The following is a 15,867-nucleotide window of genomic DNA, read 5'->3' on the forward strand; positions in this document are numbered from 1 at the left end:
AGGCAGGAGACATAGCAGAATCAGATCATGTAGGGTCTTACAGGCCATGGTGTGAGAACTTCTGCTTTTGTTTTAGTGATGGGAACTATTTGAAGGTTTATCACAGGGCTGTGTCATGATTTGGTTTCTATTTTGACAGGATTTTCTGGCTGCTCATTTTGTATAGAGAGGCAAGAGTGGAAGCAGGGAGATCACTTAGAAGGGAGGGCACTACATTAGTTCAGATAGAGTTTTGGATTAGGATGGTAAAACTGGTGAGAAGTATTAGGATTTGGGGCAATGCTGGTGCCATACATTGAAATGGCAAAAACTGGGGGAGGGACAAATTTTGCGTGGAGGAGGAAATCAAGAGTACTATTATGACATGTAAAGTATGAAATGCCCATTAGACATTCACATAGTGGTGTGGAGTGACTGTCCCTGGAGGTCTGGGTAGTTGTTGGTTCCCCCATATAGATTTGAATGCTGTTAGCATTTAAATAGTATTTAAAGCCATGGGACTTAAGAAATTACTAATGAGGAGAGTCTGAAGACTGTGCCCTGGAGTACTGTCTGGAAGAGGACAGAAATGATTTAGCATTTGAGACCAACAAGGTGCAGCCAGTGAGGTAGAAGGAAAACTGAGTGTTTCAGAAGACAGAAAGGAGGTTATGAATAACTGTGTCGACTGCTTCTGAGAGGTTGAGTAAGATCATTGAAGATGGGGAAATGACCATTGTATTTGGCAATGTGGAGGTTTCTGGTGACTTTGGTAAGTGTGGGTTTTTTTTTTTTTTTTTTTGTCTAGTAAGGACCAATAATAATAGAGCAAATAATAGAGCATGTTTATATGTTTTTCTTTTGTTTAATTTGTACATTATGAGGTCTTATAATAATATTTATATAGTAGTCCCCCCTCATTTGTGGGGGGTATATTCCAAGAGCCCCAGAGAAAAGCCTGATTATTTTGGATTCAAGACTGAATGTGACAAGAGTTGGCCTTAGGAGGGAGCTGATTACTGTCCATCAATTATTTAACCAGAGGAAAGGCAGAGTATTGGTATGCAGATGCAAGAACGTTCATAAATTTGGTAGTGGAAAAACGAACAGGGTTTTCTTATTGCTTCAGTTAGTGAAAAGACTAAGGTTGTCAGCTAAGAATGATGATAGAGAAGGAGTGTTAAGAGGTTTGAGAAGAAGGTATGAAATGGTCTTTGGGAGAACCTGTGAGTGAAATAAAGTAGGATTGCCAGGCAATGCTGAGGGTCCATCTGAGGTTTATGGTTGTATATACTGTGTTCTTTTCCCGTACTTACATACCTACCATAAATTTTAATTTATAAATAAAAATTAATAATTTATAAATTAGGCACAACTAATCATAAAAATAGAACAATTATAACAATATGCCAGCATCATTATTCATGTGCTTTAGAGCCAATTATTAAGTAAAATAAAGGTTGCTGGAACACAAGCACTGTGATACCATGACAGTCAATCAGATAACTGAGATGGCTACTAAGTGACTAACAAGTGGGTAGCATATACAGCTTGGGTACGCTGGACAATGGGATGATTCATGTCCTGGGCTGGACAGGAGTGGTTCCTTGCATTTCACATAAGGGATACTCAACCTGTACTTCCCTTACTTAGTGGTTCACCTGAAAATGGATCTTAGGCCTTGGGAAAAGTAGCCAGTCAGGAATAGTTGATATACAGCAAGACTATTTATTTATTTAGTCAACAAATGTTAACTGATCTCATTCAATGTGCGAGGTGTTCTACTGGGGACATACTGGCACATGAAGAAGACGTGATCTTTGACTTTATGGAGCTTGTTAGGCTGGTGGGGAAAAAGAAGCCTTAAATAGCTATGAAAAATGAATTCAGTAATTGTGGATATGCAAAGTACAATGACAGACAAGTGAAAAGTCTTTTGGGAGTAACACCAGTGTAACCTAATCTAAACTGGGGTGACAGGAAAGGTTTCATGTTGGATAGGAAAGCTGATACTATGTCTGATCAGTATTCAGGTCTATCCTGTTGTCTTTAGCTGTTGATATATATTTTACTTTCCATCACTATCTTTTATTTATTCATTTAACTTTTACTGTCTGTCCTTTTCTTCTAATTCTGAAATTCAGATTATTTATGTTTATGTTCTTTCTAGTTATATTTTACCATTAGATCTTTAGTGGCATCTCTTTCTTATAATCAGGTCAAGAAAGGTATCTCATGCCAAATGTTAACTTGATTATATTTGGATAGGGGAATTATGGTTGTTGGGTTTTTAAAATCCTTTCTATATTTCTCATTTTCTTCTGAATATGTACTACATAATTAATAAAAAAATGGGAGCAATCAAAAATATCCTGAAAAAGAAGGGTATGTGGTCTAATTTCTTACTATATATATGCCAGTACATTTATTATGATTTTCTAGAAGATAGTAGGTATATGGTAACTTCTTTTTGGTGAAGAAGTTTCTTCCTGTAAAATCATGGAACCAAAGAATTTTAGATTCTGGAAAGGGACCTTACTAAATCTTGCGTAACCTTCCACATTTTACAAATGAGGAAACTGAAGCTCTAAAAGAATTAAATGGCTTACACAAGGCTAAGTAACTTTCCTAGTTTCCACAGCTAATGAGCTGGAAAAGCCAGCACCAGAAGCCTCATCTTTTAACTTTCAGTCCAGCTTAAAACAATACTGCCATTCAAATGATTCATGTTAACAGATAGTTGTTGATTGTTACCTAAATATAATTGTTTTTGTCCAATTTCCATGGTTCATTTATGGGTATCTGGGAATAATAAGCTATATATGATTTGCTCTTTCTTAAAATACATTCTATTGACTCTAACATTCTTTAAATATAAACTCTTCCATTTAAAATTTAAGACGTCAGTGTTTCCTTGGCAACGTAAACTCGGCAGATTTTCATGAGATCTATATACATCTTTCCTCATTAATTTTGTTAGCACTGTGGGCAGTAATTTTATCCTTTTTGTACTGATAGAGCATTAAAAATGGGCTGGAGGAGAGGAATGACAGAAGGTACAAGAGAGTAATGGTAAGGGAGAAGAAAAAGACTCAAAATAATTAGGCTTTTACCTTGAATTATGAGAAAAGATGATTTTATTGTCTAATAAAAGATATTTGTATTTCTATTGACAGTTTTCATTTTTTCTGTGTTTGTAACACTTAAGGCTTAATATATTTTCTGCTGGAAGTAATCTTAAAATATATATTACATATTCCCATAATAATACACGCTTGAAATCCTCTACTTTAAAATTTTCAGTAAACTGTAATGTTGATAATAAATTTTGAGAGATTAAGTGATATACCTTTCTTAAAGGTATTAGTAGAATAAGGTAAGGAATATTGAAAATTGCCAACTTATTGCAGCACCCTTTGAGCATTTTAGTTCTCATGGTAGTCATTTTCATTTTCATAGACTTTCATAGATATGGAGTGAAATTATCTTTGGGAGAGGCTAATCCAAGAGTGTGAAACCACGTATATGTTCCTGTTATGACCCCTAATGGGAATTTGAAATTTGGATGTCATAAAATAATGGAAGTGATATTTTGCTTTTATGTGGATCTAAATAAGATAAATATTTGATTTAGTTTATTTGTTTTCTAAAAGTTGTAGGTTTGAATCCAGTCCAAGCTGCTTAATTAACAAAGTAGTTTTTGTTTTTCTCAGTGTGAGGAGAGTGGCAGGGAGATGGGAACACCAGAAAAATTTATTTAACATTCTTTAGTTCAGGTCCTGATTTTTCTTTTGTGGCACAATATATGTAACATAAAAGTTACCATTTTAACCATTTTTAAGTGTACAATTCAGTGACATTACGTACATTGACAACATTTTACAACCATTACCACTGTCTGTTTCCAGAACTTTTTTGATCATCTCAAACAGAAGCTTTATCCTCATTAAGCAATAACTACCCTTCCCACCTTCCTACTTGCCTCCCTCTCCCCCACTGAGTAACCTCTTTCTGTCTGTGTGAATTTGTCTATTCTAGGTAACTCATAGTAAGTAGAATCATACAGTACTTACTCTTTTGTGTCTAACTTATTTCACTTAGCATGTTTCACAATTTCATTGCTTTTTAAAGCTGAATAATTCCATCGTATGTATATAACACATTTTTTTTGAATCTTTTCATTCTTTGATGCACATTTGGGCTGTTTCCATCTTTTGGCTATTCTGAATACTGCTACTGTGAACATTGGTGTACAAGTCTCTGCTTTTAAGTCTTTGGGATATATTTCTAGTAGTGGAATTGCTGGATCAAATGGTAATTCTATGTTTGACTTTTTGAGGACCCACCAAAGTTTTTTCCACAGTTTGCACAATTTTCCACTCCCACCAGCAATGCACAAGGGTTCTAGGATCTTCACATTCTTGCCAGTACTTATTTTCTGGGTTTTTTGTTTTGTTTTGTTTTGTTTTTGATAATAGCTATCCTACTGGGTGTGAAGTGGTATCAGTTGTGATCAGTTCTTGACTGTGGTGAGATTTTATGACAATTTTTGGTCAGTTCTTTCAGACTTTGGCCAAAGTTTAAATTGTTGACAATTGAATATATTGGTTCAATAGTTTATTCATTTTTTTAAAGAAAAATAGAGTTCAAAATTATGTGAAACATATTTAATCAACTAAGTCATCTCTTTCCAGTGAATTCAAGGGCTTTGAGTTTAAAGGATAGTTTCACAGTTTTGGTTAAAATTTTGATTTAAAAATTGTTGACATAAAACTTTAAATGCTTTTGTAAGAATTAGATTGCAGTTCTTCATTGGTAATCCTTGTGTAATAATGCAATACTAATTAGATAGATTTGTTGCAAACCAGTGTTCCTACATAATGGCACTAAAAAGAGGCTTCAGTTTTTATAGAGTTTTTATGTAAGAATGTATCTGACTATAAGATGTTAGTTTAATTTGTAGTATTTCAGGGTTTTTTAATTTAAACATCAAAATGAGAAAACAAATTAGCTTTCATGGTTAGAAGACATTAATATTTTTGTATGCTTAAAATTTAGGTTAATTTACTAACTTCTTTCATTACCATACTTGAATTTGGAAACTGATTAAACAATGTCAATACTAAATCAATTTGACTCCCTAACTCATGTGGATAGTTGTTATCATCAGTGAATACAAAAGAACTTTCCTTGTTGCTGTAATCAGAATCAGAATCCCTCTGGAACCTGGTTTCATATCCTTGGCACTATTAACATCTTGGGCTGGCTAATTCTTTGCTGTGGGAGGACATCTGTCACTGTAGTAGGATGAACAGCATCCCTGGCCTCTAGCCAGTAATTACCAGTAGCAGCCCCTCTTACCCCAAGTTATGGTAACCTAAAATGTCTCCCAGACATCGCCAGATGTCCCAAATGGGATGCAGGGCAAAATTACCCTCATTTGAGAACAAAGTCCTGGGAGAATCTGGGGGAAAATAATAATAACTACAGTTTTTTGAAGACTTCTTATGTGTCAGGCACTTTATATACATTAATACTTATAGTTATCTGTCAGCATTGGTGTTATTAATCTCATTTAATTAAAAAAATTGATGTTCAGAGATAATCAGTAGGGTCACATATCCCATTAACGAATCTGGTTTGTTATCAGTGTTTCCTGTGTCATTTGTGATACTACTTTCTAGCCTAGGTCAGAAAGCTAGAAGTCATCAGATGAGGAAGAGTAATCTCTCTCCCTCATTTCCACATCAAATCTGTCACCGATCTTGTCCCCTCCCCTTTCCCAGTCAGTCTACTCCTCTTCGTTTCTATTGCCACTACCCTATCCGTGCTATCATCATTTCTTATCTGGTCTACAAAATAGCCTCCTAACTGGTTTGCTGGTATTCCTTACCTTCTTCCAATTCTTTCTTAACTCTGTTTCACTGAAGCCAGAGTAATTTTTCTTCCTAAAATATACATATGATCCTCTAGCCCCTAGATTAAAACATTTCAAATGATATTTCATTGCTGTTAGGTTAAAGACCACATTCTTTAATGTTGCCTAACAAGACCTTGAATGATCTGGTCATTACCTCTCTAGCCTTTATCTTGAATCACACTGTCTTTTGCTTTGCTTCCTCTGTTCCAGCCCTTCTGAATGTTGTTCAGTTTCTCACGTGTGCTGTACTTTCTCCTGCCACAGACTCTGCATATGCTGTTTCTGCTATTCTTTGCCACCTTTACCTGCTTTTATCTAGTTGATTAAATAGAAGATTCATGCAGATCCCACCTTTATTATTGCTCTTTCAAGAAAGCCTTCACCTCTGACTGGGTTACTTCCTCTATTATCGTCTCAAATTGCCACCACAACTCTAACTTGACAGTCCTTTGAGTAATCCTTTAGTTCCACAGTCCCCAACCCCCAGGCCTTGGACTGGTACCAGTCCATGGCCTGTTAGGAACTCAGCTACATAGCAGGAGGCAAGCGGCAGGTGAGCTGGCCAGACAGTGGGTTTGTGAGGGCATCTTCGTCTGTATTTACAGCTGCTCCCCATCAATTGCTCACCATTACCCTCCACCCCGCCATCATCCATGGACAAATTGTCTTCCATGAAACTAGTCTCTGGCACCAAAAAGGTTGTGGACTGCTGCTTTAGTTAATGTCTTTCCCACTGTTCTGTAAGTTCCATACCATTGAGATTATGTCTGCTTTTGCTGACCGTTATATTCTATCTAGTGTGGTCCTTAGCACATAATAGCATTCAGTAAATATTTGCTTTCTGGAATCACATATTTGAGACTTGAAGTCAAGTGCATGGAACTCCAAAAACCCCTTTTGCACTGTTATACTAAATTGCTTAGAAAATTTGGATATTTTCTGTTCTCATTGATGTCTGTAGTTTTGATTTTTGTAACAGTATTTTAAAAACAAGCACAAAAAAATGATGAATAAAATGATGTGTTGAACTTTGGGCGGGGGGAGGCACAATCTTTAATCCCTTATTTTTCTTGTCCTTTTTTGTCAACCTTCTCCACTTGTTCTGGTAGAGACCACATTTTTAAAAATTTTAAAGTGGTTACAACACTGACTGAGCTGTAGAGAAATTGTCATATTCAGGTTTTATTAGATAGAAAGGTGGTCACAGGGATAGTGGGATCATGGGGAAGGTTTCCTGGAATGTGTGTTTAATTTGTAATGCACAGAATCAAGGATTGAATATGTATGTTTTTAAATTTCAAAAACAGTGATATTCTTTAGGTATATTTTTAGTGTGTAATTGAAAGATACTTAACAAATGGCATGAGTATGTTATTAGGTTGCCTGAATAAAACTAGCAATGTTTTTATAGCACCTTTAAAAAAATTATTTGTCCATAATGCATGCCTTACTTTAAATATTGAATGTATAGAATTACACATAAGCCAACATCATGTTGTAGAATAATCTTGAGTCCTGCCTCTAATTCCTGTCATTTTCTCTCTTCTGGTAAGGACTTCAGGGAGGAATCAGGATTTTTATGCATGTTCATATCATATGCATTATCAATAACACTAAAGATAGAAACACTGGAAAAGTAAACTTAAAATCACCATACTGATTTTCTCAAAAAATAAATAAATAAATAAATCTTTGTTGAATAGTCTTCTTAAAGGTATACAGATTAAAATGAAAAAAGAAAGCACTCACGTATCTCAGTGGTTTAATGTTAAATTATGTATATTTTAAGACAAGAATGGCAGAAATTACTTATAATGTTACCAGTTCTTTTAGACATGGAAATATTCTAATGAAAAACATTGCCACTTATTTGTCAAAGCTAACGTTAAATTTTATTTTTATTTATTACTGCTTAGATACTAAGAGAGTGACGAATTAAAAACTGTCCTAGATTTTGGTTGCTGACAGGTCAAATCTTTTTTTTTTTTGTTGAGACAGAGTCTCACTTTGTTGCCCAGGCTAGAGTGAGTGCCGTGGCGTCAGCTTAGCTCACAGCAACCTCAGACTCCTCGGCTTAAGCGATCCTACTGCCTCAGCCTCCCGAGTAGCTGGGACTACAGGCATGCGCCACCATGCCCAGCTAATTTTTTCTATATAGATTTTTAGTTGTCCATATAATGTCTTTCTATTTTTAGTAGAGATGGGGTCTCGCTCAGGCTGGTCTCGAACTCCTGACCTTGAGCGATCCACCCGCCTCGGCCTCCCAGAGTGCTAGGATTACAGGCGTGAGCCACTGCGCCCGGCCTAGGTCAAATCTTTTATGCTATTTTTGGGTTCTGAAATATCCACTTCCATTTTCAGTGTCTGAGATGAAGTTTTCTTTATTCTGTGATTCAACATTAGTGATTTCTTCTCTTTCCTAGCCCATGCTGATGGTTTATTTCTTCCTTGAAGAAATAATCTCTTATGAAAGAATGACTCATTCTTGTGTCATAAAAACTTATTATATCCCTAATATGTTAGTTTTAATGCTCAAATATTTTGTAAGGAACAAGGATAACAAATCTGAAATCAACTTAAAGGACTTAAATCATCTGAAAGTGAAAGAATTTGATTCTGATGCCATGTTACCTCATAAGATTTTAATATGATTCCATGGAATTCCATTGGTTTATCTTGTCTTGCTCTTCTTCTTCTTCTTCTTTTTTTTTTAAAACAGGCTTGGTTAATAGCTAAATTTATGATCCATTCAGCATATCTATTTAGATGCTGACTTTTTAGCATTACAGTGATATATGATTTAATAGAAAAACAACTTTTAGAAATAGAGTATGTCATCTGAGAGTTGCTCTAGTAGGATATATTTCTTTTCTTTTTTTATTTCTCATCAGTCAACTTGAAATAGGTTGTATTTCATTTGAGGTTTTTCTCCCAGTTTAAACTTAAACTTAATGGTCAAGCTTAAATTTGAATCATGTTTGTTTTTTCTTTTCTTTTAATGTATGAATTTTATCCTAGAACTTACAGATGTGATTTTAGGATACTACAGGACAATAAAATCTTAACCACTACCTTCTACTCCCCTCTACTATTATTTTGGTTTTTCAGTTTATGGGAAAAACAGATGGAGACTATTATACTCTGGATGACATGTTTGTCTCCAAAGCAGCTGAGAGAAAATGTCTTGGTGAAGAAGAAGAGAACCAGAGGAAAAAAGCTATTGCTGAGCATCAGAGTCTTGCTGCACAAATGGAAAAATGTCTATATTGTTTTGACAGCTCTCAATTTCCCAAGCACCTTATTGTTGCAATAGGTGTTAAGGTAAGAAATATAACATGTATTAATCTTTGCTTACTTTCTCATAGAACTTGTTTATTTCTTCTTAGAATATCTCACAGTTTGAAGAAGTTTATTATATTTTCTTTGTTTTACTTGTTTATTGGGTCTCTCCCCTAATGGTTTTTAAACTCCATGAAGATACAGATAACTTTTAATCACCATTGTATACCAAGCATCTAGCCCTGTTTGCAGTACGTAATAGTCATTTATTTCAGTAAATATTTACTGATTTAATTCTTACATTAAGTAAATAATTTTTGTACACCTGATATGTGCCAGACCTTACTTAGTCACTGGGGGAAAGTAGAGAATCAGACTTTTGGAGCTTGTATTCTAGTGAAATAGGACAGAAAATAAACAAAGTAATAATTGCCCTGATTTAAGAGAGTGTTAATTGTCATAAAACAAATAAAATGAGGAATGGGATAGAATGATGAGGGTAATTATTTTTTTTTTATTTATTTTTTTTTGAGACAGAGTCTCACTCTGTTGCCCGGGCTAGAGTGAGTGCCGTGGCGTCAGTGTAGCCCACAGCAACCTCAAACTCCTGGGCTTAAGCGATCCTACTGCCTCAGCCTCCCGAGTAGCTGGGACTACAGGCATGCTCCACCATGCCCGGCTAATTTTTTTTTGTATATATATATTTTTAGTTGTCCATATAATTTCTTTCTATTTTTTTAGTAGAGACGGGGTCTCACTCTTGCTCAGGCTGGTCTCGAACTCCTGACCTTGAGCGATCCACCCGCCTCGGCCTCCCAGAGTGCTAGGATTACAGGCGTGAGCCACCGCGCCCAGCCAATAGAGTAATTATTTTTGATAAGCTGAGACTTTGCAGTAAAGATACGTAGTATAGGAAGGAGCATCAGTGAGGGAAAAACCTAAGGAGGAAATGAACTTGGCATTGATGGAACAGAAAAGGCTGGAATGGAGGGAGTGAGAAAAGGTAGAAAAGGTTGAATGAGTGAATGCTAGTCTCAGGAACTAATATTAATAGTTTGGAGAATATACATTTACATATTTATATTGTTTGTTGTGTATGTATACTTATACATACACCCACACACCCTAGTCTTTAATATCTTTAGGTCATTGAGATAGTCAGTTTATCAGTTTGGATTTTGGTTTCTTTTACTTTATTTCCTTACCCTTTGTTTTCTTCTCCTCCATACTTTATCAAAAAGGTCAATGTAAAAATTCCATTCAAAATTTAACCAATTTTTAAAAACCCACCATAACCAATTACTTGTATTAATTTTTCTAAATTCCTTTCCTGACTTTCACATAAACATTTAAAGTTTTATAATTATTACCTTATGTATAAATATTTTGTTCCCCTTTAGTCTGATTCATACCTTTAAAAATGTAAGAATAAACTAAACATCAGGTAACACTTAAATTTTTCCTGCAATGCCTTAGGAGAAGTTTAGGGTTTTTTTCATTTTCCTTCGTGGACTAAAGACAGACTGAGTACAGGGAGGCACAGAGGTATTAAGTGTACAAGCCATTTGATAGCCTCCTGCTTTATAGGGCGCGTTCCAAAGTAGGCATTTCTGTTCACTGGCCAGAGGAAACTGTTGGCCAATAAACAGACATTTCTATTTCTTCGACTCTTGTTATTATCTCATACATTCCTTTCCCCTTTCTTCTGTTTTCCTTTTCTGTTGTGAGGTATTCACCTTTTCCGATTAGTCATTTCTAATGGCATTAAATTCTTTTCTTTGCTTTCAATTTACTGAGAGGTGTCTGCTCTGTTTCTTCTTTCTTGGACTAGGCTTTTCATTCTGAAGGCTTTGAAATCATTTGAATCTCTCCTTTCTCCACCTATGCTTTATTCTGCTATCTTTGCTCTAAAAACTACCATCTACCTTTCGCCTGTGATCGGTGAATATTTCAATGTAGGAATATTTGAAATACTGAGCAGGAGGGATTTTGTCAATTTCCTTAAATATCTGATTGACTGTCTCATCCATTGTAGCTAATAATTAATAACAAATCATTCCCTTTAGTTATTCTGTAAGTTAATCATATATAATTACGAGTTTCTAAGGAGTTGTTTTGCCCTTAAGCTGAAATAGCAATATTCCAAAGTAATTCAATAATTCTTACTCAGCTTATATGTCTGATATTTAAAGTAATGTCTTAAATTCAAATATTAATGAAACTATATTAGCACTCATTAGTCAGTTAATAACTTTCTGAGCTGCCAACCCTGCCTTCTCCTTTTTTTTTTAATAAAAGTGGTCTGTCCACCTCCTTGTCTTAACATTATGCTTTAAAAAAACAAAACAAAACAAAACTTTTTTTAGACAGTTTTAGATTTATAGAAAAATTGAGAAGATGGCACACAGCGTTCCATATACCCTGCACCCAGTTTCCTTTATTATTAGCATCTTACACTAGTGTAGCACATTTGTTACACTTAGTTACTGATGTTACTGAATAGTTTATTTAGATTTCCTTAGTGTCTTATTTTTCTTCCAGGATCCCATCCAGGATGCATGGCTCATGACATTTAGCAGTCATGTCTTCTTAGGGTCCCCTTGGCTGGGACAGTTTAAGACTTTCCTTGTTTTCGACAACCTTGACAGTTTTGAGGAGCACTGGTCAAGTATTCTCTGTTGGAATTCTTCTGATGTTTACCTCGTGATAAAACTAGGATTTCGGTTTTTGGAAGGAAGACCACAGAAGTAGATTGCCATTTTTATGACATTGTATCCGTGGTACATACTGTCAACATGATGTATCACTGTTGGTGTTGACCTTGATCACATGGCTGAGTTAGTGTTTTTCAGGTTTCTCTACTGTAAAGTTAATCTCCCTGACTCCCCCTCCCTATTCCTCATACTATACTTTTTGGAAGAAAGTCACTATGTACAGCCCACACTTAAGGGGTAGAGAGAGAGTTATGCTCCTCTTTCTCCATAAATTATCTGAAATTTTTCTACATGGGAGATTTGTCTCTTCTCCCTCAATTTATTTATTCAAATATTTATTTATGTCAATAGGGACTCATAAATACTTATTTTATATTTTGTTATAATCGTATACTACCATATTTATTTTGTTTCTTAATTCATTCCAGGTTTGGCCATTGAGAGCTCTTTTAGTTGGCTCCTGTGTCCTTTTGACCTACCTTTATCAATGGGATTTTCACTTTTTTTTTTTTTTTTTGAGCCTTCTGGCACAATAAAATGCTCCAGGTTCATCTTGTATATTTCCTGCTCTGGTCCTAGAATCAGCCATTTCTTCAAGGAGTTCAGATTTCTTGTATCGGAGAATGATATTAAAAACCAAGGTCTGGGTACTAGGTATGCTCATTGCTACTTACATGTCAGTTCTTTTGGTCCCTTTCAGAAGACACATTAAAAAAATATATGTGTATACTAGCCTGTGTAGATGCACATACATACCGATATTTCTGTTTGCAGCCGCCTGTATCTATATCAAGCTAAACATGAGTTCATACTGGTATCTTCAACTCTAATCCATTATCACACGAATTATTCTGACTTCCTCTTCTTGCTTATCTGTCAATTCCCACTCTGCCATCTATTTACATAATTGTTCAGTTCCAGTTCAATTGTATAGCTTTATCAGAATTGCTAACCTGTAGCCCTGTGGGAAACAACTTTTTAAAGTAGAGTAGAGCGGTCTTCTGGTTCCTTTTGCCTTTAGTCTATAGACTCCACTCATTTCCAAAATTACTTAGATCAGCACCTTTTGCTGCCCATTCTCTTCAGTGAGGTTATTTCCTTTGTAAAACGATTAGATTTTCTTGTCACAGTCTGCATTCCTTACTAGGATCCCTCAGTTTCCTAAATAATTTTTTTCAGTTTGTGTACATGTAGGTTCATTCTTTGTGCTGTAAAATACTATGGGTTTTGATAAATATATAATGTCATATATCCATCATTAAAATATTAAAAGAATAGTTTCACTGCCCTAAAGATCCCCAGGGCTACACTTAGCCATCCCTGCTTCCCCTCAACTCCTGGCAACTAATCTTTTTGTTATTTCTTCAGCCCTTTCTAGAATGTCACACAATTGGAATCATGCTTGATATGGTCTGTTCAGACTGGCTTCTTTCACTTAATAAAATGCATTTAAGGTTCTTCCATGGCCTTTCATGGCTTGATAGCTCATTTCTTTTTATGGCTGAGTAATTTTCCATTGTATAGCTGTGTCAGTTTGTTTATCCGTTCACCTTTTTAAGGACCTCCTGATTGCTTTCAGCTTTTGACAATTATAAATAAAGCTACTATAAACATCAGTATGCAGGTTTTTGTATACATATAAGTTTTCAAATTAGTTGGGTAAATATTAATACTAGCTAGATTGCATGGTAAGACTATTCAGCTTTTCAAGAAACCACCAAACTGTCTTCCAAAATGTCTACCAGTTATTCATTCCAAATAGCAATGAATGAAAACTCCTATTATTCTACATTTTTGCCAGTAATTGGTATTGTCGTTTTCTTGGATTTTTAGTAATCTTATAGTGGTATTTCATTGTTGTTTTAATTTGCAATTTTTTAATGATGATATTGAGCATCTTTTCATATGCTTATTTGCCATCTGTATATCTTCTTTGGTGAGGTATCTGTTGAAATCTTTTGCTCATTTTTAATTGAGTTGTTTGTTTTCTTATTGTTGAGCTTTAAGAAGTGTTTTTTTTTGTATAATTTAGATACAAGTCTTTTACCAGATATCCGTTTTGAAAATATTTCATTCCAATCAGTGGCTTGTGTTTTCATTCTTTTAACAGTGTATTTTGCAGAACAGATGTGTTTAATTTTTCATAAAGTTCGAGTAATCATTTTTTCTTTAATAGATTATGATTTTGATGTATTTAAAAGTCATCAAACCCGGGGTCACCTAGATTTTCTCCTGTGATTTTTTTCTATAAGTTTAGTAGTTTTTCATTTTACATTTAGAGTTAATTTTTATGAAAGATGTAAGGTGTCTCTAGATTCATGTTTTTGCACATAGATGTCCTATTGTTCCAAGCACCATTTGTTGAAAAGACTATCCTTTATTGAATTGCCTTTGCTCCTTCATCAAAGATCAGTTGACTATATTTGTGGGCCTGTTTGTGGGCTCTTTATTCTGTTCCGTTGATCTATGTGTCTATTCTTTTACCAGTACCACAGTCTTGGTTATTCTTAAGCTTTATAGTAAGTCTTAAAGTCAGGTAGTGTGAGTCCTCCAACTTGGCTAGTCTGGGTCTTTTGCCTTTTCATATAAACTTTAGAATCAGTTTTTTGATATCTACAGAATAGCTTGCTGAGATTTTGATTGGGATTGCATTGAATCTATAGATCAACTTGGGAAAAATTGATACCTTAACAATATTTTCTAATCTACAAATACAATATTTCTCCATTTATTTCACTCTTTCTTGATTTCTTTCATCAGAGTTTTGTAGTTTTTCATATCCAGATCCTGGACATGTTTTGTTAAATTTATACCTAAATATTACATTTTTGGGGTGCTATTGTAAATGATATTGTATTTTTAATTTTAAATTTCAATTGTTCATTGATGGTATATAGGAAAGTAGTTACTTTTATATATTAATCTTGTATCCTATTACCTTAATATAGTCACTTTTCAGTTCCCAGAGTTTTTTGGTTGATTCTTTGTGATTTTCCACATAGGTAATCATGTCATAGGTGAGTACTGTACTTTTTATGATATGGTTATTAGTATTTTCCACAAATTATTTGATCTTTTTTTTCCAAAGTAGGTTAGCAGTCCATGGATAAATATTTTATACAATGAGCCAAAGAAATATAATGCTTATAACTTAAATAAGATTTGTGTTTATTCTTTAATATTTTTACATGATTCCAGTCATCTGCTTTTGATTTGATTTAGAAAAAGAAACAAAATTATTTAGTAATTCATTCATTAGTGTATGTCAGGCATTGTTAGGTCCTAGAAATATAAATGAGGCTGAAATCTTTTCAAGTTTCTTACATTTTATGGAGAGTAGGCAAACACATAAACAGATCAATCTTATTACCGTGATATATGTGCAGGAGTATTATGGGAACCCAGAATAATATTTCAATTACCCTGGAGTATCAGTATGAAGGAAGGTTTTCTGGAAGAAGTATGTCATGTGCTACGGTTTAATGGTAGAATAGGATGCATTTCAGTATTTAGGAGATAGAGGATAACTTGGTTTATTCTTGGAACTACAAGTTGTCTGAAGTAGATGCTACCTTCACTGGACTTCATACATCAGGAATGTAAAGACTTTATACATCAGAGCTGAGAATTAGCTCTTCTATTTGTACCTTTAAATGGGGGAAAAGGAGATGTAATAGTATTCATACATGACAAACTACAGTAAAATTTAGTGGCTAAGACCACAGTCACTTGTTTGTGTCATGATTCTGTGGGTAGGCAATCTGGGCTGGTTTCAGCTGAGCTGTGTCTGTGCCTGCAGTTAGCTGCTGGATCAGCTGGCATCTGGTCTAGGGTGGTCTCAGCTTGGATGATTCATTCTGTTTTGTATGGTTTCTTATCTTCCAGTGGGCTAGGCTCATTCCAAGAGAATGAGCAGAAGTACACCGGGCCTCTTGAGGCATATTCTTGGAACTGACCACCATCATTTCCACCATA

General features: G+C 34.9%; 1 protein-coding gene across 2 annotated transcripts in view; it reads left to right on the forward strand.

Annotated features, from left to right (window-relative positions):
- Positions 1 to 15,867, forward strand: part of CWF19L2 (CWF19 like cell cycle control factor 2) — a 93,686-nt gene that overhangs the window by 59,447 nt on the left and 18,372 nt on the right. For both annotated transcript variants that reach the window (XM_069468983.1, XM_069468982.1), the window contains one exon: positions 9,008 to 9,220. In XM_069468983.1, the coding sequence (XP_069325084.1) occupies positions 9,008 to 9,220 (213 nt within the window). The remainder of the gene's footprint in view (positions 1 to 9,007; positions 9,221 to 15,867) is intronic.

This window comes from Eulemur rufifrons, chromosome 6 (assembly GCF_041146395.1).
Source record: "Eulemur rufifrons isolate Redbay chromosome 6, OSU_ERuf_1, whole genome shotgun sequence".
NCBI classification, from domain to species: domain Eukaryota; kingdom Metazoa; phylum Chordata; class Mammalia; order Primates; family Lemuridae; genus Eulemur; species Eulemur rufifrons.